The sequence below is a fragment of the Hippoglossus stenolepis genome, chromosome 7 (genome assembly GCF_022539355.2).
Source record: "Hippoglossus stenolepis isolate QCI-W04-F060 chromosome 7, HSTE1.2, whole genome shotgun sequence".
In the NCBI taxonomy this organism is placed as follows: domain Eukaryota; kingdom Metazoa; phylum Chordata; class Actinopteri; order Pleuronectiformes; family Pleuronectidae; genus Hippoglossus; species Hippoglossus stenolepis.
This window is the reverse complement of record NC_061489.1, coordinates 15,674,379-15,696,225: the sequence shown is the minus strand read 5'-3', so window position 1 is coordinate 15,696,225 and position 21,847 is coordinate 15,674,379. Positions and strand designations below refer to the sequence as shown.

The 21,847-nt window shown below is 42.3% G+C and overlaps 1 protein-coding gene across 3 annotated transcripts in view; it reads right to left on the bottom strand.

Moving 5' to 3' along the window:
• Window positions 1-4,532: 4,532 nt before the first annotated feature.
• Window positions 4,533-21,847, bottom strand: part of LOC118112086 (protein diaphanous homolog 1) — a 92,230-nt gene continuing 74,915 nt past the window's right edge. For 2 of the 3 annotated variants that reach the window (XM_035161087.2, XM_035161086.2), the window contains 7 exons: window positions 21,506-21,745; window positions 20,500-20,629; window positions 20,187-20,311; window positions 19,885-20,049; window positions 19,316-19,448; window positions 15,331-15,420; window positions 4,533-6,879 (listed from right to left, as the gene is read on the bottom strand). In XM_035161087.2, the coding sequence (XP_035016978.1) occupies window positions 6,692-6,879; window positions 15,331-15,420; window positions 19,316-19,448; window positions 19,885-20,049; window positions 20,187-20,311; window positions 20,500-20,629; window positions 21,506-21,745 (1,071 nt within the window). In that variant the 3' untranslated portion in view covers window positions 4,533-6,691. Of the gene's footprint in view, window positions 6,880-8,299; window positions 8,344-15,330; window positions 15,421-19,315; window positions 19,449-19,884; window positions 20,050-20,186; window positions 20,312-20,499; window positions 20,630-21,505; window positions 21,746-21,847 lie in introns of all 3 variants that reach the window. The other variant, XM_035161089.2, reaches the window with a different exon arrangement.

Genomic DNA, 21,847 nt, shown 5'->3' with positions numbered 1-21,847 from the left:
CATGAGGCAGCATTACATTTCCATTTCTCCCTCATCTGAACTAGAACGATTTATAACTGCGAGAATGGAAACAGCGAAGTTTAACAAAGTTAAAACAGATGGCACAACTGTTCTCCACCAGGCTTTATTCAAACTTCTCAAATGTGATGTGTGACAGCTGAAGAAAGCAGAACATGTTTACTTACCACCCTGATAATGGCTGGAAACACTGAAAAAGAAAAGATTAATGTGTTAAGAGTTTTGCAACATGTTGTAGTTGACATGAGCTCGATTCATTCTAAACTACAAGCTGATTTCTATAACTGATGTGACAAATACGGGACCTCCTGATAGAAGCAACATGTGTGAGTAAACTGTGGATCTGTGTATGTGGGAGTGCAGGACTTGTAATAGACAAGTGGTGGGAAGTAACATAGTACATTTACTTTGTTAGTTTTACCTGTGTTTTACTTAAGTAGGTTTAATTACAACTACTTTTCACTTTTACTTCACTAGATTGTTATAATGCATTGTGTTACATGTCAGTATATATTTTTTTTAAGTAATCAATAACCATAGGGGACTTTCTTCCCTGAGCCAATCAGAGCCAGCGGGTAACATTAGACCCCACCTCCTGCTGCAGCATCATCAATGTCTCATCCTCACATAACAGGACAAACTCTGTGATACTGAGTTCATGTCATGTCATGACTTCTTCCAGCTTCCTGTTGGCAACAGGAACAGGATGTTTACACGCAGCCAACAGCGTGTCTCAGGAGTGTAACAGGAGTGTAAGCACCCGCTCAGACACGCCCACGTGAGAACACACCTATAGGCTACATCTACTCAAGGATGCAAATGAGCCAAACAAAGGAGGCAAACACAGCAGGCGTGAGTCCAGAACACACACACAGAACACACACAGAAAACACACAGAAAACACACGCAGAACACACACACAGGACACACACACACGCAGGTCGTCTGTTCTCAGCGGCTCCTGCTGTAACGTCGGTGTGAACACAGGCCTCAGCTTTTGTTCTTCACCTAATCACTTCATCATGGCCGACATCTCCTCCCATATCGCCCCTCACTGTTTCAGTCCCTCAGCTCCCCGTCTTTTCCTCTGCTCTTCTATATGTTCCCTGTTTCGTTCATTCTCAAACACACTCACTTGCTTTAAATTGCAAATCTCACCCTCTGCTCCCAACTGTGTCAGTCACCGGAGCACGACGTCACACCTCTTTAGCATTTCATTTAGAAGCTCCATGTTGGATGAAGGGAACTGTCGACTGGAGAAGGAAACATTGTGAGGAAGAAAGTTGTTTTAACTACTAATGAGTGTCAAAGATTAATGGTCCAATATTGTAGTAAGTGAGATTCCCATGTCTCTTGATTACAAAGCAGATCAGGGTGCTCTATGAAAACTGTGAAAGGATCTAAAACACTCAATCCACAGAGAAAAACTCAAACACCATATTCACCATATTCACCATATTGCTGCCAGGACTTCTGTAACTTTGCGATGTCCCAGCTATACCATGAAAACACAATAAAAACTGATGGCTGTGTAGATTGAACTTTGTTTCATGTGATTTTTTTTGGTTGACGTTTGTGAATATTTGGGTTGTATTGTTTCTGCCAGCATCATTTCTGATCTCTTTGCAGTTGCAATATCAAAATTTGATCAAAAGACAAATGTTCTCCGCTCCACAACACAACTAACTCTTGCAGGTCTGCTACACAAATGACTTCAGCAACATTTTTGTAGATAGCATATGGAACACACACACACACACACACACACACACACACACACACACACACACACACACACACACACACACACACACACACACACACACACACACACACACACACACACACACACACACACACACACACACACACACACAGCTATGGGCCCAGTTGTTGTCTTTGATTAGGATCAGATGCTGCTTTCTGTTTTCAAACCGACAGGAAAAGCGACAGAGACACAAACAAAGCACACTTTGATTTGATTTTCTTTCGTGCCACGCCAGAATGATCGCAGCCCCATGGCCTACATGTGTGTGTGTTTTCCCACAGAAGGGTGATAAATGATGAAAGGAAGTCAGCGTTTTCCGGTTAAATTAACACGGAGCGGTTAATGAGGTGAAAGCTCAGATTCACTGCAGAGCCGAGGCCTTCGTTCACAGCGCACAGGAGAGCTGCTGGGAACCGGGCTCCTTATTCTCCAGGTGTTCCACATGAAACCACTTCCAAAAACAGAACTCGTTATTTTTCCCGAAGTAGTGCTAAATCAGAGAGGAGAAAACAGTAGAAGGGGCTCTGTTTAAAACGAGAGAAATGCAAAACACTGTGTATTCAGATGTTTGAATAGTTTTCAGAATCCTGCAAAAACATTGTATTCACATACAACAGGGTAACGAGGAAAACACGAGGTAAGTGCTTAAAGCTTTGGAATCAAACCGCCCAGCAGAGCTTATACTGAGGTACATTATCCATAAACTCCTTTTAGCTTTCACTGGTAGTTTCCTGTAAAGTTTCTTGGCCAATAAAACCCTGCACATGGAGTCTGGCTTGACTGATGTTTATCATCCTTGCTCATTAACACATACAAACAGGGGGGTTGGATGTGAACTTAGTTTTCAGGTAAAACCGTGTCCTGCTGAATGATAAAGGACACAAGTTTATTTCTTTCCAATTAAAATCAAAAGCAGAAGCAAACCGGTTGTTATGTGGTGACGTGTCCAACATGCCGCAGGGCTGTGTCCCTTACTTTTGTCTTTTGCTGGTGTGTGCTGACACAGATATGGATATCAAATCACGAAGGTTTCAGTCTGAACACACCGCGGCCTTCATCCTGACTGAAACTGTGAATTCACCTCAATGAAGACAGCTGAGTCCAAGAAAACCTCCAGCTTTTATGCCAGGTTTGCATCTGTGGTATGTGGCATGAGCCAGCAGGGCATTTCTGAGATGTATTTCCAGACAGAACAGGCCCGTGTGACTGGGCTGACCACTGCAGGGAGGAAACTGGGATCAGTGCAAGTCATGATTATTCATGTTATATGTTTGGAAACTTTTCCGAGTGTCAGCTGTGGTTCCAGGAGAAGGGGAAGAGGGATCCAAGCTGGTGATTCTGCTGACGGTCAGACACAGATGAGCTTCCTCTGGGTGAGCTGGTAAAAAGGGAAATCCACATATTTCACATATTAAAGTTTACAGGTCCTGGGGAGCATCACTCAATATGTGCAGTGCCTGTTAAGTCTCAGGAGCTACTTCTGATAGAAAACTTTGTGTCCATCCTACCTGGTTTATCTGCAGTGAAGATTTTATTGTCATTTGTTTTATTACTATTCAAGTGTATATTAGTTTGAATAATTAACACGCTTACTTTTTCATACACTGCATGTCGGCTATTTCAGAGGTCCGTTAAGCAATGGACACAATTGACGCCCTTTGTGGCGCCAGAGAGAGCTGCATGCAAATGTGGTTAGTAAAAATCTATTTTTATAATAAACCTTATTTATATGTAACTTATCAAAACAGGGTTACGAGGTGCTTTACAAAATGGAAAAAAATACACATAGCAATAGAGCATAGTTACAGAAATAAAAGAGAAGAGTAGAAACAAGACTAAAAACATAAAAGGATTAAAATAGATGGTAAGATCAGAACAAGGAGAAAATACATGTACAAAAATAAAAGGTTTTAACAGTGTGAATGTTGTTGTTCTCTTTTAAAGTCACAACATCTAAACGGGGCCACCAACACTGTGAAGATACAATGATCTACGCTCTGGCTCACCGAGTTAATTTTATTAACTTTAGACAATTTTATTACAAAACACATAAAACAAATAGAAACTGAGGCCAAACTATGATGTTGTTGTTGCTGGAATGTAGTTATCTGAGCTTCTATATGTTTAGGGTTAACAGACATTGAGGTGAAAGAGGAGGTGGTGAGAAGAGGAAGAACAGCAACATGAGGGTGTAAACAGAAAATGAGAAAAGAAGGGACACATGATGAAAAACAGAATAAAGGCATCAACTGTTCTCCATCTCTCAAATACACTCACACACACACACACACACACACACACACACACACACACACACACACACACACACACACACACACACACACACACACACACACACACACACACACACACACACACACACACACACACAATAAATTTCCTGGTGAGGGATCATGTTGTAAACAGGCAATCAATGCTGGAAAATGTCTGTGGAAACCCTTGAGCCATAGAAGTGGCTGGAAATTGTCTGTAAAAATAACTAATTCCTCTGTTTATTCATTCTTCTGCTGCCTTTTGGCCATAAAATGATGGTTTTCACAGAACGCAGCGGCTGTCTGGTATTTCACAGCACAACGTGTTTACATGAGAGAGAGAGAGGGGGGGGGAAGAAGAGAGAGAGAGAAGGAAATTTAGTAAATACATGAAAACGACTGAGCAGCCGTGTCTTCTCACTAACACACCTGCAACACCCACGTGACAACTAAAAAACGAGCAAATCATTCACTTTCTTGAGACATTTTTTAATAAGTTTTGTGTAGCAAACAGAACGACTATGTGCATTATTCTGTGTACATAGGGAAATCTCGGAGAAAACAATCAAATACATTAAAACAATCAACTGTAAAAATTCACATAGAAAACATTCTCTTAAAAAAGAATTTAGGAGCAAAAGGAATGACTCAAATTTAAAAAAGAAAAGCAAAAAAATATTCCAGTGATGTTGTGATATCCTTTTCATTTTCTCTCTCTGGTTTAAGCTAAGGCATATTTTGTACTTAAGAGCGGGTGCAGTGGTCTATGGGGTTTTGCACCCAATTATAAATCAGTGTTACTGTATGAGACTAAAGCACGAGATCAGAACAAAGATTTCTCCTCCCGCTGTTCTTAAAGAAGCTCATTTATTTGTATATGTTAAGTGCCAGTTCCTCCAGACATTCAAATATATATGGAAATGTCATGTTATCACTTGGGGTGTTGCGATTTTTAAAAATTCCTAAAATTCGGAAACTTCTGCAGCTATCGAGCTTTTCCTCGGCAACACCACGCACTGATCTCGAGTCAGCGGGTTGATAATAGATCACATAAGTCAGCCCAGTGGTTTTTACGTCCTGAGGTTGGCTGGGCGAGAGCGTGCACGCCACACTATTGTGTTTGCATAGATATAAATGTTGTGTGGAGCAGCTGACATCACCTCTCAGGATTCCTGTCAGATATTACACCGCCACATCATGGCAACATGTCTGCTGCCGCCTGCTGAATACCAATGGAAGCAAGGCCAGACATTCAGCAACTTCTGCTGCAGTTCAGTGGGAGGGGAGGAGGGTGAACACACGCGCACGCACATACACACGCACACACAACTGAACACATACTTGTCTCAGCAGTTTTTGGGCAGTTTTCCAGTGTGCTATATCCTCAGCAGAACGACCACAAAGCTGTTTGTGAAACCTAACATTTCTGACAGCATGGTCGGTACCGTACAGTAATTACAGATGGCAACACACACGCGCACTCTAGCCTACATGCACAAACACAGACACTTGTAGGGAGTCGATTGTACACACAAGGCTAAATATAGGCGGCTTATACTTCTGACACACACACACACACAGTCATTCTCATACACGAACACACAGGCACGCAAACTCCTCAGACTAGGTTTTGTACGGAAACACCCTTTTTAAAGTTTTTTTGGTTTAAGTGACTGTGAAAGAACTTTCTCCCCTAACTTTACTTCACCGTGTAGGATTTATGAGAACATTAATGTTCATGGATGAAAAGTTTTCTTTACCGTTGTGTGCATTTGTGGCAACACATCTAAGACATGTTTATGTAAATTAATCCTCAACATCCCAACTCATACATGCAGACAAAACGAAAACTCACCCAGGTGACGACTACTGTCTGACTGGTCCACACACCACCGCAGTGCAAGCTGTGACTGGACAAAACCAGGAAGGGAATTGACAAGACTGGATTTCTATTGGTTGGCACTTTTTCATCAACAATACAGGAAAAATGATTAACATTTTCAAACAGTAACGTACAGTATATAAGACAGATGTAACACAGTTTGTTGTATGTAAAAAAAAAAAATTATAAATCAAAAAGCGCAAACTGCTTGTGGCTGAAACATCCAGAGAAAACTATGAAGCACCTGCAGGATATTGCCAAATTCCAGACGTTCCCAATCTTAATTTGGAATTTGGAAATAACCACAACACAATGGGTGGATCCCTCCTGAGTTAAGTCTTTGGAATTTCTCAAGATGCCCTTTGATGAACGACAGGTGAAGTGAAAGAAGCAGAAATACGGAGGAAGGGAAACAGAAAAAAAAATACATAAACAGATATGTGCACATGCTGAAAAAAGCAAATTAATATTATCATGACAATGGCAAAGATCGAAAGGTTGATGAGGGACATCCAAGATCTGAGGTGAGAGCCCCGCCCTCATCCTCTGCCTCTCTCCGTCCTCACAGAAGACACAGACAGCGCTACCCATAAAGATGCTCCTGTTAAGACAAAGGTCAGAAAAACACAGGCCTTTTTTCCCCCCTGTAAAATAATCTCAGATCGATGTTGGCCCGTTGGAATGCCTCCGAAATATATCTTTGTCTGTATATCACCCTCTCAGTGAGTAAAAACATTCTGCATGTGTTGTCTAATTAGAGCGAGTGGGAGCAGCCTCCAGTAACTCCTCTAGCGACTCGGCTCCTTCTTGTTTAGGCTCCTCTTTCTCCTCGTTCTTGCTCTTCTTTGCCGTCACTTTACTGAACGAAGGCTTGTCCTCCTGCATCAGCTCTTTGGCCAGGATGTTGGTCACTGCATTACCAGCTCGTCGGTGGTTGGCTGAGGAAGAGAAAGACAGAGTGAGACACACAAAATAGGACATGACGATAAGTTACAGAAATAGTTCATCGCGACAAATCCATACAGGTATGTCAACGCATGCCATAAAGTGACATATCTGATGCACGTGCAAAAAAGACTTTAGGCTTGTCGGTTAAACATACAGCATCACCACTTCAATATGTTAACACACACGAGGCTGCAAACACACTGTGAGCAAGTGTGAGGCTCTGAGGATATTATAAGCTGCTTTCAGACATGCACTGAACTCTGGGAGATCTCCTGAAATGATCTGGAGGGGCCGTATGCGGACATTCTCCAGAGTTTTTCCTGCCAGGCACCTAGTAAAAACTCTGGATAAATGTCTGAGTGACCCCATGTGAGAATACAGCAGGATATTGCCTGGAGGATTCACCCCAAGCAAGTGGGCACACAAAGAGTACAAATGTGTCAGGATGAAAAAGAGGTGTCATAGAACAAGGATGTCCACCTGGAATTTAGATGCAAGACTTTTGGTCAAATGTGTTTATAATTTAACATAAAAACACAAATGACGTGGTCGTGTATGTGCGTGAATCAGATTGATATGTGGGGCAATTCACTGCTATAGTCAGATTAGACCTACGTATGAGCTTAACGAAGAGATTAGGAAAAGGGGAACGAAACAAATGGAGTAAGAAAAGTAGGACTGGAGATAGTGAGTGTGTTAAAGTAAGGAGGGAAGGAGAAGGATAAGGCAGAGGCTGAAACACCATGAGGAGTTGGATGATTCATTCTGTGGGAGGATTAAAGATGCAGCGATGAATGAAAATGAGACAAACATAGATGGAGAGACGGAGGGAGAGGAGGAATGAGCCGTGAGGAATGACAGGAATAAGTAGTGGGATAGATCACAGGGGAACAGTGGATGTGGTGAAGAGAGATTAGAGATGCACAGGGAGGGAAGAAGAGAGAGAGAGAGAGAGAGAGAGAGAGAGAGAGAGAAACAGTGCGATGGATTATGCCCTTAAGATGCTGTCGTTTTTATTCGTCTACCTGCTCACTGTTCCATCCTCTTCCGCCACACACACACAAGCTTTTACCTCTCTTTCCCTCACTCTACCCTTTACCACTCTTATCATCCTGCTGTGTGGGAGGACAGCTGTGCGGCAGCGGCCATTTTGAATTATATAGGTCAGTGGGAGATTGTGTTTGTGTGTTTGCTGTTATTTTAAGAGCTCCTCACTCCTCAAGCAGAAGATGCTCTGAATTAAATGTTAAAAAAAGTTTAGTATCATTAACACAGAAAAAAATCAACATCACAATGCAATCCAAAAGAAATACACGTGCAAATGAACCATGGGAGCAGACGTGTCGCATGGTTCTGATGGACGACAAAAAACAACACACACATAACACACATAGCCCAACACACAGTTACCGAGCAGGTCTCCAGAATGAGCTGTGACAAAGACACAATTGAGTCTGGGGAGAGAGAGGAGAAGGAGGATCATGTTCACAGTTGACTTGTCTCGGTTCTATGTGAGGCTCAGCTGGACTGATCAGCTGGGGTGTCAAACTATCACCTCCAACTCTTTCCTCTGAGAGACAGAGAGAGAGAGAGACGCAGATTTCTCCCCATCGTCAACACCAACACTTGGGAACGCTTTCTCTCTTTCTCAGTCTCCTCTCACATGCGTCCACATCTATTTCCGTCCCGTTCCAAAGCTCCTCTCCCTCACTCATAAACTTATTAATTAGAAATTATGCAATTGACCCAAAAACAGAGAGAGAGAGAGAGAGAGAGAGAGAGCGCAAGTATGTGTGTGTGCCAGCGTGGGTGTTGCTCTACATGTATTTGCGCTGTGCCGAGCGCGTCCTAAAAAAAACCAACCCTGCAGAGAAAAGCTCTTCAAAAGGCTGTCAACCCAGCTCCTCTCCTCTCACATCCCTCTCCTCTGTCTCTCGAGGGAGAAGACATGGAGGAGGATAAGAGTCAGGATCAGAGGGTTGTTGTGTTGGAAGCAGCATGGGGAAAAGTTTAGACAGAAACCTGCAGATTAACGTCAAGACAGGAAAATGTCTTTCTATATTTAAATATATAGTTAAAATACAGGAACTCAAACAGCCTCAGGAGCAGATACATGACGTAACAAACAGCTCCGAAACAGGCAGTTTGTTACATTGGTAACACATGAGTGAAAGAAAAAATAAAAAAACTATTATGTTCTGTACTTGTATCCTATTATTATACTATAAACAGTTTATCTATGTGCAGCACTTTCTCTATCACACATCAACCACCCCCGGTACAGCAATCAGGGGGCAATATCGGGTTCAGTGTCTTGCCCAAAGACACCTTGGAGGAGCCAGGGATCGAACCACCAACCTTCTAGTTAGTGGACGACCCACTCTACCTTTACCTGCCCTTGGAGAGTGTGACCTAAGTCTAAGACCAGTAATTTGTAATATTTATAAATGGGTCAATTGTGATATATACTTACATTTTTCCTTCAAGTAATAAAAGGCACCCAAAATCAACCAAGACACTTGAGTTTCTAGTGTTACTCAAAACAGAAGTTAATATGGCATCTGCTGGATGTAGTAAGAAAAATATAGACCATAAGCAGAATCATCTTTGAAGGAATGACTCCAGCATTCTGGCTCCACTGGAAATTTGGTGGCATAACCTTTAAACTTTCAGAAGTGATTGACGCAATAAATTATCCCAGTTTTAATTATTTAGAGGGGCCCTAGACCAAATTTTGTGTGGCTCTGGAAGGAGCTATTTAAAGCCTAAGAACATAACCATGATGATGAGACGTAAGATCCATTGTTGAAAGACTGTTTTTGGGTCTGTTTACTGGCGTGTGTAAGAGTGAATGAGTGAGTTTGCAGGCCGAGAGTCGATCAGGGGCACAAAGAGTGTAGTTAAAATATCATCTGTAACAAATTACACACCAGGGGACTGCATAATGACTGCCTGCTGACGGAAAGAACGCTTTGTTGTTACAGTATACGTGCGCTGCCCTTAAGAGGGGAAAACACAGAAACAAGGAGCAGCGTGAGGAGGGAATTAGCAGACGAGCAAGAGTAGAGCTGTTTGTGATGAGAAGACAAGATTGTTGCTTCAATGCTGAAGAATACAGAGAATGCTCAGCTCTTCTTTGATCACAGATTATAACAGATACCTAATGACAGTGAAATCAGCATGGTGTGACGTGTGTATGACGAGGAAGCAGCCGTCTTCACACTCCGCAGCAGTCACGTGGTGGTGACAGTGCCTCCACTAGCATGATGGTGTGTCTGCAGATGGAGGCTAGATCTTCATCTGTGTCTCCGGCTAAGCGGAGACTCATATCGCCCTCTTCAGGCTACACCGGGGAACACACTGCTGCTGCTCTGCACTAGAGGACTGTGGGAAAGAGTGACGTCATCTAACACCACTAGAGGCTTGTGTCTCTGGGTAAATACTGATGGGCAAGAATACATTTCACAGTATGTCACTGAATGTGCTAAACTGGCACATATACGTGGTCTGATGGTCTGAATGATCTCTGTGAGGGTTAAGAAGAGGAAGCACAGGACAACAAATCTTCTTCATGAATGGTTTGATTGATGAGTGCTCTCCTATTGGTCTGAATTAGCTCTGTTGTGTGTGCGCACGCAAGTGTGTGTGTGTGTGTGTGTGTGTGTGTGTGTGTGTGTGTGGACATCTGTGAAAGCACAGATCTTTGTAGGGGTCTTTTTCTTTTTTTGTAAGAGCAGACTGTCTGCAGAGGCAGCGTGTGCCTCTATTGTTGCTAACCCCTTTATCTCCCCCACCCTTTCCTTTGACTACTGCTTTGTCAACTTGTTGCTACTGTGATTGGTTGTTTGAGCGAGGGTCAAGACCCAGCAGATGTGTCTATAGTGAGCGTTTAGACACGTCATTCCTTCACTTCAATTGCTTTTAGAACACAAACGCATGAATTAGCCAAATGTAGCCAAGCTGACGAGTCTGGATTCATACAAAAGGACATGAAGAGACATTGAGATCAGAATCTAAAGCAAAAAATATGCAAGGTTGTCTGTCCTCTGGAACGTAATATGCGTGTTGGCATGTGTATTGGTATGCAAACGTCATCCATGTTTGTCTTTGTATTGGCATGTGGGCATCTGTGTGTGTGTGTCTGTGTAGGGGGGGCTAGACAGACGGTGGGTAGACAGCTGAGGATCCCCCGTGCCGTCTATTTATTCTATACAACCAGCACAAAAACACACACAGTGAACTGAGGTACAGGTCAAAGGTGGGAGCTTCTGCAGCCTCGTGACTTTTGCATTCAGTCACACTGCTGTTACACAATGAGCATGACAACACACTCAGTGAGCCCTCAGTCGGCTTTTAACAGCAAGTTGGTGACGTCTGCAGTCGCCACAGCTGTGACGGGACGAAGACAAAGAGGAGGGACACACTTCGTGTAATGAAGGCCATTACATGCACAATGGCAATCAAAAGCCCCACAGGGGAAAAAAGTTAAATAAAACAATGTATGTGATTAAATAGAAAATGTTGCTTGTGTTTTGAAGGCACAGTCATAAATATATTAGCAGTAATCACTTGTGTAACTTTATTTCTTCTGTCATTTATGCGATTCAAAATCCAGACACCCATTAACTTTCAACAAACTTTATACATAACGTATCATATAGTATAATAAAATGTAATGTCAGATGTTAAGGCACCTAGAATGACTCAGGGAGTGAGTTTCAATGTAATATACTATGAGTAAGGTTATTAATGTATATAATTAGTTATTTGCAGCTAATTGAAAATGCAGGTTTAAAAAGGCTTTTTAAGACCCAGATTATAAGCATTAGTATGTATAAGGTAAACTTTCACCTAATATTACTAACCACTAATATTATTCCCAATTAATACTTCACTTAGCTTAAATGCAAACCGAATTAGCTTATGACATGCATTCAAAAAATGAATAAATGAATAAACCAGCCTGGCACTAGCACCTGTTTTTCATGCGCAGGGGAATTATGTTGGAATATCAGGAAGCTAAACCTTATGTTTTAACAAATGACTTCATTTTGATTTAATAGGTTATTTTCCTTGTTTGCCTCCACTTATATGTTTATTTATAAATCATTCAATTGGATGAACCTGTGTTTTGTGTTTGTAGTGCCATTATGTGACACCTGATCTATAAGAGTTTAAATAAATTGTGTTTTAACTGCATGGAAACGTAATAAGAACGAGGAACAATGAGCAACTGGTTTAACTGGCTTTAGTGCTGGTGACATTATCCCTTACAATCATTGGAGGGCAAGATGAGAAACCTATATTACCAAAAACTATATTACTATATTACCAGCTTCAAATGTTTTCATGTATAGAAAAGCAATGTAAATCTTTTCCATAAAATGGTAAGAACATTAATCACCTTTAACCACAGCTGTGTTATTGTACTGTGTTATGTACTTATACAACAGAGGTGGGGGAACGTCTGACGTCCGGGCCACAAACAGCCCACATGACTTAAATAGTAGAACATTTCCTTCAGGTTGGTCCCTTCTGTCTGTTTGTCTTTCAGGTCACAGTCATGGTGAATGTAACTTAGTTGTTAAGTGTCATAGCTGACAAACATCATGGTGACGGCACATAACTAATAGTAGATGTGGGATGTTGTGTTTTACAAGGGAGGGAGAAACCAGTGTGCCAAGTTTACGAGGAAGCTATCGCAGTGATGAAAAGGGGAAACCTTGAGTGTCATTACAAGGACAAACGCTGATTAAAGTTAATTATCTTCGGCAGTTTGGTGCCAAACAAGTACCTTTTACAAGACTGCTTGTTTATATTCTGAAAGAGACAATTGTGCAGTTTTGTGGTGAGTAAGCTAGTTAAGTAGTGAAGAAGCTGAAACCTAATTCAGAAGGCGAATTTGTGAAGGAGCCTCACTGTCGCTGTAAAGCTGCTGCAACATACAAAGTGAAATTGTTTAGAGTTGCAGAGCAAATAACTGTGGGCAGTTCTGATGCAGTCACTGATGCAGTTCTAGTCATTGCATTAGGTCATGGTGTGTTCATTTCAACAATTGTAATGGTCCTCGTGAGTAAGAAGATTCCCCAGCTCTGCTATAAAACAAGCACAGAACAAATTAACGGTAACTTTTCTCCAGATCTAATTCTCTTTAGCCACATTTTATAGATGTTCTACACATTATGGGGCAAACACTACAAATACTCTCCCTGTGTACATGAGCTGGATGGAGCAGTGGTTTCCAGCCTGCTGACTGAGGCTGCCTGTCGCCGCACTGGTGCATGATATGTATCAGTTGATCCAAAGTCAGGATGTGCCTCCTCCTACTTTGGCTTTACTTAATTGAGACTCAAACAAACATGCACAGTCACAAGCACGAAGACACCATCCTATTGTGTGGGTGAAAGACTTGAAGCCCTTCCTGGCTGGAAGAAGCAGAGCTGGCAACTCTAAAAGGAATGGCCTTTAAACATTAGAGAAGAAAATATAAACTTCTAACACATCTGCGATTGCCCAAAAAAATCCCAGCGTGATTTCACAAGCTTCTAATGAGCCAAGGAAAACACTAAACTTGGGCAAAAGAAAAACAGGGATGAAAAGGCTGTGGAGGAGAGCAGACTGGAGGAGGTAGTGAGCAGAAATGTGATACATACGGCCACTTTCCTACCACAGACCAGTATGCGTAGGGAGGAAGGCTCGCGCGCCCTTTCTCTGTCTCACACACACACATGTTCAGGTATTTCCTGTTAGGAGTGTGAGGTGGCCAAACAGTATTACGGGTGACTGACTGAGCCCTCAAATGGGCCCCATTCTTAGTCATAGAGGTCTCCTTCCTCTGCTCCCTCCTCTTGCTGTTGTCTGACTCAGTTTAGTGGTGACGAGTCTGAGCCTTTTGTACTAACAACTGTTAACTGCAATAATTTCTCAGTGTGGCAGAAGCTCTGTTTTACGGTAATGGAAAATTACAAAAGATAGAAAACAAGCTAGAGGGACAGAAAGAAAGCAAGAAACAGAGCAAGAGAGAAAGCAGGCAAGAGAAAGATCCTTTAGTTATTCCACTCTGGATCACCGCTTCACATCTGGCTTCTATTGACGGAGGGATTGGGTTGCACACACTCTTCCCCAACCTCTCTTATGTGTGAATATGCAACCCACACACGTGTGTTAATACACACACATACAAAGTCTCTCTCGCTCTGAGTTAATGGCTATGGGAATCTTTCCCACTCACATGGTTCCACACGAGTTCCCTAACACCAGGAATCATGTTCCATACATCCCAACAGCTCACTTGACCTCATTTTCATCTGCTTGGTCATATCTACTAAATGTGGCTTTTTTTTTTTTTTTAAACTAAAAGGGGAGAGAGAAAAACTGTCTAGTCTCCAATAAACGCAGCTGGATTTAGCAGAGGAAGTAACAGATTAATGGCCTATCTCTATGAGCTGACAAACTGAATTACGTTGCCTGAATGAAAATCAATACAGGCTGGGGATGAGATGAGGAGTATGTTCTGAAAACCTTTTAATACACAGATAAAATAGAAAGTTAAATTACTGTGATTCAACAGATTCTAAAATCATTTTATAGTGAGCTGTGGATTCAAACCTTTCGAGAAAACGATGTGAAACAAGTTTGAATTACTTCCATACTCAGGGTATGTGCACAGGTGATTTCCAGTTTTTCACATCACACTTGTGTAAGTTGTATATCGGACCATGATTGCCTTCTTACTATGTCTTACTAACTATGAAATAGTTTCTCTAATGAAGAAAAACACTGCAGTAGTATTGATGTAGCCTTGAGGTCAAACTCTCTCCTTCACCATAAGATGAATTAAAAACATGGACTCAGACTCATAGCCTCAAACTTTCAAATGAAGTATCAATAATAAAAAGAGATTTTTGAGAGGAGGGGGACTTCATATGAAATATGTGTTGTCTCACTCAGTGATCTCACTTCCTTCAACTTTCTTCCCACACTGGTTTACCCTCCTTGGCTCAACATTCATATTTCTCTTATATGTTCCTATTTTGCGACCACACCCTCATCAGTCGCTCCCCTTCTTAGTATCTTGCTGCCCACACTAACCCTTGGCACCCTCCCCTCTTCTTTTTTTGTTATACCAGCTCCTCGTAGAATTGGATTTGAGGCATGCTAACCATGGTCAGCGAATACCTACCACATCTCACAGTCTCTGAGCCATGAAACATGTGGAACAGAGACAGGAAAACAAACATATCTGCTGCTGTGCATTGACAGAAATATAGAGACAGCGAGGAAGAGGAAGAAATTGGTCTCATATGGTACATGTGTTTCAGGATTGTACACATGCCATAAATGTGCATAAAGAATTGAAATCTGTAAATCAAGTGAGACATGACACTTTGAAACATCCACATGTTTCGTGGGGATCTACAGTTCTGCTTGTGTATGTGTACCTGCTTGCCGGGGTCCTCTCTTTCTCTTGAAAGCAGCACCGGACTGCAGCGCCTCCAACAGGCCATCCATGATACCAGTTTCATCACCCTCTGTAAACAGCAACAAAACATGAAATCAGGAATGCATCATCAACCACAGGAGTAATCAACACAAACCAACACGCACACTACCTTCTCTGAAATACACACACATTTTCTATCCCTCCCACACAGCAGTGATTGGTGTTTGTTTTTTTTAAATCCTCCACACACATCTAGCAGACACACCAACACACATGCAGGCAGGAGGTCATTTACCAGCCACGTGGCCACTTGAGCAAATGAGCTATATTAACCCAGATAGGCAGTGACCTAGCTCAGCTAGCGTCACTGCTAGGGGGCTAAACACAAACACACCCTTATTGGAAAGACGCACACACAAAGACTATACCTGCACATAAACATTAAAATACTATAGAATAAGATTGTAGCTTACAGATGAAAGGCTCCTTATATCTCAGTGGGTGTGCAAGTACAGTTTGTATGGGTGGCCTTGTTGTTTGTGTGTTTGTTTACATCAATATTCTCTGCACAGCTTCAGTGGCTGGTGGCCTTAAATTAGGAGTGGGGGCCAAACCAAGAGAGGGGGGTACTCCATGGTAATGCTGCTGTGTGAGTGTTGCCATGCTTGTTTTGTGGGCAAGATTCAGTGGCACAGCTCAGCGCTCAGGCAGATGGTTTTAATTATTTCTATTTGAAGCTGAAACAGACCGAGGGGGCAGTGGGGCTGGGGGTTAAAGGTTTATGTCGTCGCCTCCCAACCCCCAAACACAAATACACACATACACACACACACACTGTTTAATCCTGCAGTAAGCCATGAAGCAGATGGCCAGTGGTCTCGCCTGTCACGTCAGAGAAAGTCTCTCAGACATTCACAGAGCCCTTGCACAGCTCACATACACCCCTCAATGTCCACGTCCTGGAACTGCATACACACTTTAAATTGATGTAGGCCACGTTTTCCGCCTTCTGGGGAAACACATCTGGCACATTTCCTCTTACACTAATCACATGGTTGGCTTAAACCACGAGTGGAAGCACAGAGACACACAAACCTATTTGTGAAAATGTACTGTAGGCAGTAGAGGGACCACACAATGACCTGGCTGTGCATAAAACAGACTTCTTGTTGACCGGCTGAACTCCCGACTAAAACTAGAAAGTCCTGGGGCCTTTGTACTCTCCAACCTTATGCAGTTCTATTTTGTTTTTATGAGACTGTGGCCGAGGGCAACAGTATTCGATGAAAACATTTATGAGTGTTCTTACATCAAAGAAACGTTTTACAGAATTTGGTTTGTTAGCACTTAGTAACAGTTTAAAAGTAATGGTGAGGGGGGCACTTGTTAAATCACATGATTTTTCTGTGGACTTGACATTTAAACAATGGTATATTATTGACAATTTATACAAAATCAGGTTTGAACTGGCTTCACTCAGTGCAACAATGCAACACACACACACACACACCGTGATACAAACAGCAAGGTTTTGCCTGAAGGAAGACAGAACATAAGGCAAATGAATTAGTGTAATAGCATTAGATCATGAGCTGTTGAAGATGTCTCTGCGGAGCCAATCTATGGCACACACACTGAACGCACATGCGCACACACATACACACGCACACAGGGGAGGGTAGAATGTTGTGTGGAGCAATAGCACCCCTAATGGTTGTTCACACAGTAGCAGATGAGGACATGGATAAAGAAATGACAGAGAAGAGAGGTGGAGCAACAACATAAATAAAATAGAAACAAAATAATGGAATAAAAACAGAGGAAAAGATAAAGCATATGAGAAGGAAAGACAGAGTTCAAATGAGTCTTGGGGCAGATTTTGCATCTCTCTAATGTGACAGGATTGTGCCTCTCCTACAGTCAGCGGGGGTGAGACATCAGGCCATCCTGGCTCATCCCATATGATTCCCTCTCTCACCATGTGCCTTTCTCCTCTCCTCCTCTTAACCTTCTTTTCTGAGAGATGACAACACAGTCTAATCCCCAAAAGAGCATCTGCTGACCTACTCTCCTCCCTCCCTTTACCCTCCCCCCTCACTACCACCTCGCTTGCTTTCTGAGTGGAGCACAAGCACTCCTGGTGGCCATTCCCATACTAGCAGCTGCATGGGTGTGTAAATCACACATGCACACACCCCCACATTCAGAGGAAAAGACAGCCTCAGACAATCTTTTACAGACAGTACTGACACCTAGCTGTGGAAATAAGGAATAGTTGGTTTCCAAACAGCTTTGGCACATGTCCAAAGATAAAATATATAACAAACAAGAAAGGATTTTTTCATTACAGTGGTAAGAAATAGTCATCAGATCAAATTAGAGCAAAGATTTTACTTTAACCACAGATGGTGAATGTGGACCTTTGGGTGTGGCATCTGCCAGTCTCAGACACTGAATCATGAATCCTCCGTGTTACCAAGAGCCACACAATGTGAGTAAAAGCTCTTATTAAAAACAATCTCAAGTTATAAATCTATGACGTATAACAGAAGGACTGTTTGTTCCCAATAACCATCATCACATTCTCTCACACATGTGAGGCCCTGCTGAGTGGAGTGTCTCTGCGTCCGTCTGACTCACACAGGAATGACAGGGCCACAAACTGCAAACACACACTGACCTTGCAGGGTTTAGCCAACAACTGGGACATTATGTTTACTCATTCTAAGAGTTCATGAGATAGCAAGGGTATGTGAGTGGATAAGTGGGAGCCAGGGAACCAGTGAAGATTTTCAGCATGCGAGAGACTGGCTGCTGAAAACAACCATTGTGTAAAAGGTTATAAACAAATACGGAACAAAGAACAGGTGTGTGTAGGGCAGATTTGCATGTGGGTGTTGAATGACTCGAGGCAACAGGGGCAGTCAAATATACCACCTGTATGTAAATGATCCCACGAATCCACACGCACACACACATCTTTGAAGCACTATTATGTTCCATTCGAACATGCCTCTAGGGAATAAACATGAAATTTGACTATCTTACTTTCTATCAGAAACTGTCTACCCCGACACTGAGGCTAAATATTCCAAGTGGGTTGCTGTGTCTTTAAGTGCCCTTTAAATGAACGGCTGACAGAGTGGGAGGGAAAGGGGAAAAAAACAAGAGGGAGTGATGGAACAAAAGTAAGAAAGAGAGGAGAGGAGAAGCCAGCTGGAACATGGAGAAGTAGGAGAAAGGCCAGAAAGACTTTTATTAAAAAGGGATTCAAAAAACACACGCACTTTGGCCAACTCAACATTTCTCTAACACAAACCCTGACTGAGAAACAGACACGGGGGCTCTAGCAAATTTTGACTGTGGAGTCCCAGGAGAATCTGAGTGGAGCCACAGAAAAGAGGAATGTACTGAAACTAGGTCAGAGTCAGAGAAAAGGGGGAAAAAGTGCCTGAGCATAAATGTCTGCGAGGGAGGATTTGAGTTTTAACTGTGTGTATACAGGGATGAGTGTGCGATAACGTGTGTCTGTTACACAGGACAATGTACCGCAAGCGTTTTACAAAGTACAACAGCATCTCATAGAGGGGAAGAAACGTGTTTTTGGGTGATAAAGAGATTTAGCCATCCTTTCAGTTCTCTTTAATGGAGGCAAATCCCTTTTTTCGACAGAGGAGTGAAAAGAGGTCAAGCAGTTGCTTGCGTACCCTTTGTTTGCCTCCTCCTCACTTTATGTGGAGTTTCCTTGTCATGTGTTTACTTCAAAACAAGGATCATCAACATTAGATTAACTCCGGTCTATAAATACTGATGGGTTGCTCTTTCACACACGCACACACACACACAAATATTCCATAAAAGTGTGGACTCTGACTGCCCCCAACTGGAGTCTGAGGGAAATACAAAATGAAAAGACGTGGAGTGAGTTGCTCTGTCTTTCAGTCACATATGCAGGTAAAGACATATGATCCAGAAATCGTGACCTGTGTTGAAGTCGGGGAGCTTGTTCCTTTTCTGTTTCTCCTCCTTCTCCTTCTCCGCTTTTTCCCGAGCCAGCTTGGCCTTCCTTATCTTCTCCTCAGCCTCCCTCCTCTTCTGATTCTCCTTCACTGCTTGCTGTCGGGGAGAGTAATTGAGAAGGAGAAAATATACATGATGTTAAATGGATCTGTTGGATGTTTTTGTATGTTAACAAAACTTAAATCCACTTCAGTGGATGGCAGTTATCCATAATAACTGGTAAAACACGTTACTTCCAGAGGGAGACCTCCCAATGGCACATTTACAGCTGATGTATAAACTGACAATATAATGGAGTCACTCCCTTTCATTATTGTGTCAATACAAACAGGTGCACCGGCTCCTGTTTTATCCCATCCGGGTTTGACATTATCTTTCATTGACTTTTTCTTCCCCAACTCCATGTGTGTGAGCCTTTGTACTGTATGCATAACAATGTTTTTGAGTGTGGTCAGGAAACACTGAAAACCACACCACCCCCATTTTGAATGATATGAGACTTTGTTTATTCACATGAAAAACATTCACGCACCTGGAACATGTTCTTAAAGGTGTTGAGTTCCCCGAAGAATTCCTCAGCAGACATTTTTCTCGGGTCAAAGACAAAATAGTCTCCCATGTCAGTATATTGCTTCTCCATATTCTTATGCATCAGATCCAGCTTCTCATATTGCTCATGGGCAATGACCACAAAACTGTGGAGACACTGTGTTAAGGAACACGGAACCATTATCTCTGCCTGTTAATTAAGAGGGCATAAAAATGGTATCTTATGATGTATTGGAATTGTAAATGAACACATTCTATTAAATTTGGAACAGAATAAGAGGATATAGACATCTTTTCCGCAAACTGGTCCTTGTCATTTTGTGGAGGAGGGAAGGTCTCCAGATCCTTCTCCAGGTTCTTGATCTGACGGCCCATCTGTTCTATGCTCCTCTGAATCGTCTCTCCAGAAACTGTTGGGGACAGGAGGGAAATGTTAATGTCCACACAGATGGACATAGTATATGCTTTTTTCATTTGAATAAAAGTCCTGCTGTGAATAATATGTATATGTATGATCCATATGAGTGTAAACTCTAGTCATAGTGAATGATACTGTGGGGAAATGAACATATAGAGGTCAGTTAGATGACCCATGTACCTCTGCTGGCCTTTTCCACATGGATGAGATCATCTGTAAAGCCCATGATATCAGGATAGTGCTCCTGGCACACATCGGCGAGGAAATGGAGCAGTGTCTGCTTCAGATCAGCTGATTTGGTGTCACGCAGCTGATTGGAAGAGGGATCGATTAAAAAGGGTAGACTGGGATGTCAATCAATCAAAAGTTATTCAATGTCTGCACGTATGTGCGGTCAGTGTGTTACACTTTCCATATGTGCTAAATATGCTTAAAATTCCAGCATTTATGCACTGTTCATCTGAGTGTCTCTTGTCTATTCTACATTAAATACATGTAATACGGTATAAACCTTTGTTACTGAAGACATTTTAAACTATCACAGCAGGTAGCAAAGTACAGGTGTAAATAATGACATTAAATACTGTCTCATTTGATCGTTATTGCTGTCAGGAAGATGTGGGCCTTTCTTTCTGTGACAAGTCAAAATGTCTGCTATAGATTTCTTGTTGCTACACAAAGATTAGCCGTTTTCAGACATGAACTCCGGAAAATATCAGGACAACTGGAAAGTCTGGACTTTGCCTTTCACATATGGAGAAAGCAGCAGGAGATTCTTCGGGTCGGACATTCAGAACAACAGGAAAATCTCCAGAGGATTCAGGTGAGAAACCCTAACCCTCACATTTAGCCCCTCTGGACAATTTCAGGAGGATATCAGGAGTTCATGTCTGGATAGCATCAGTGTACTAATGAAGGGACTATGGTGTCACCTGTACCTGTGTATATGTATATGTATATGTATATTTGTGATATTACATACCTAGATACTATTGAAAAGGCGACGGGGAAAACCCTACATGTTATTGTCTACATACACATCTTCCATTAGATCTCCCCTGACCACTTGCTATAAAACTGAATCATATGGCATGTCCACACTTGACCTCAGGAAATGACACAACAGGTAAGAGTAAAGGCTGGTTTTCACTTTGTGTGTATGTAGATTGGCTACACCTCCTATTACCTTGCACAGGTATGAGATGGAGAAGCCGAATGCCTTTCCATTGCGAGAGCCAGAGTTCATGTAGTTCCCAAGGAGGAGGATAATCTCTAGCAGCGTGGAGAAGTTCTTGCTCTGCCTGAGCTCCTCGCACGCTGCCGTCACAGACACCACATCCGGCTTGATGTTGTTCAGCTGCTCCTCAAACTGCAGCTTGAACAGGATGGCCTGGAGTCGTGGCATCAGCTTCTTCACAGAGGACATCTGCAGAGAGTGAGGGGGGGGGCTTCATCCATTACTGACACCTTCCACAGTTGAACAAAGCAGTCTGTGTTCAACAGGCAGTGTTTTAATATAGCGACAACT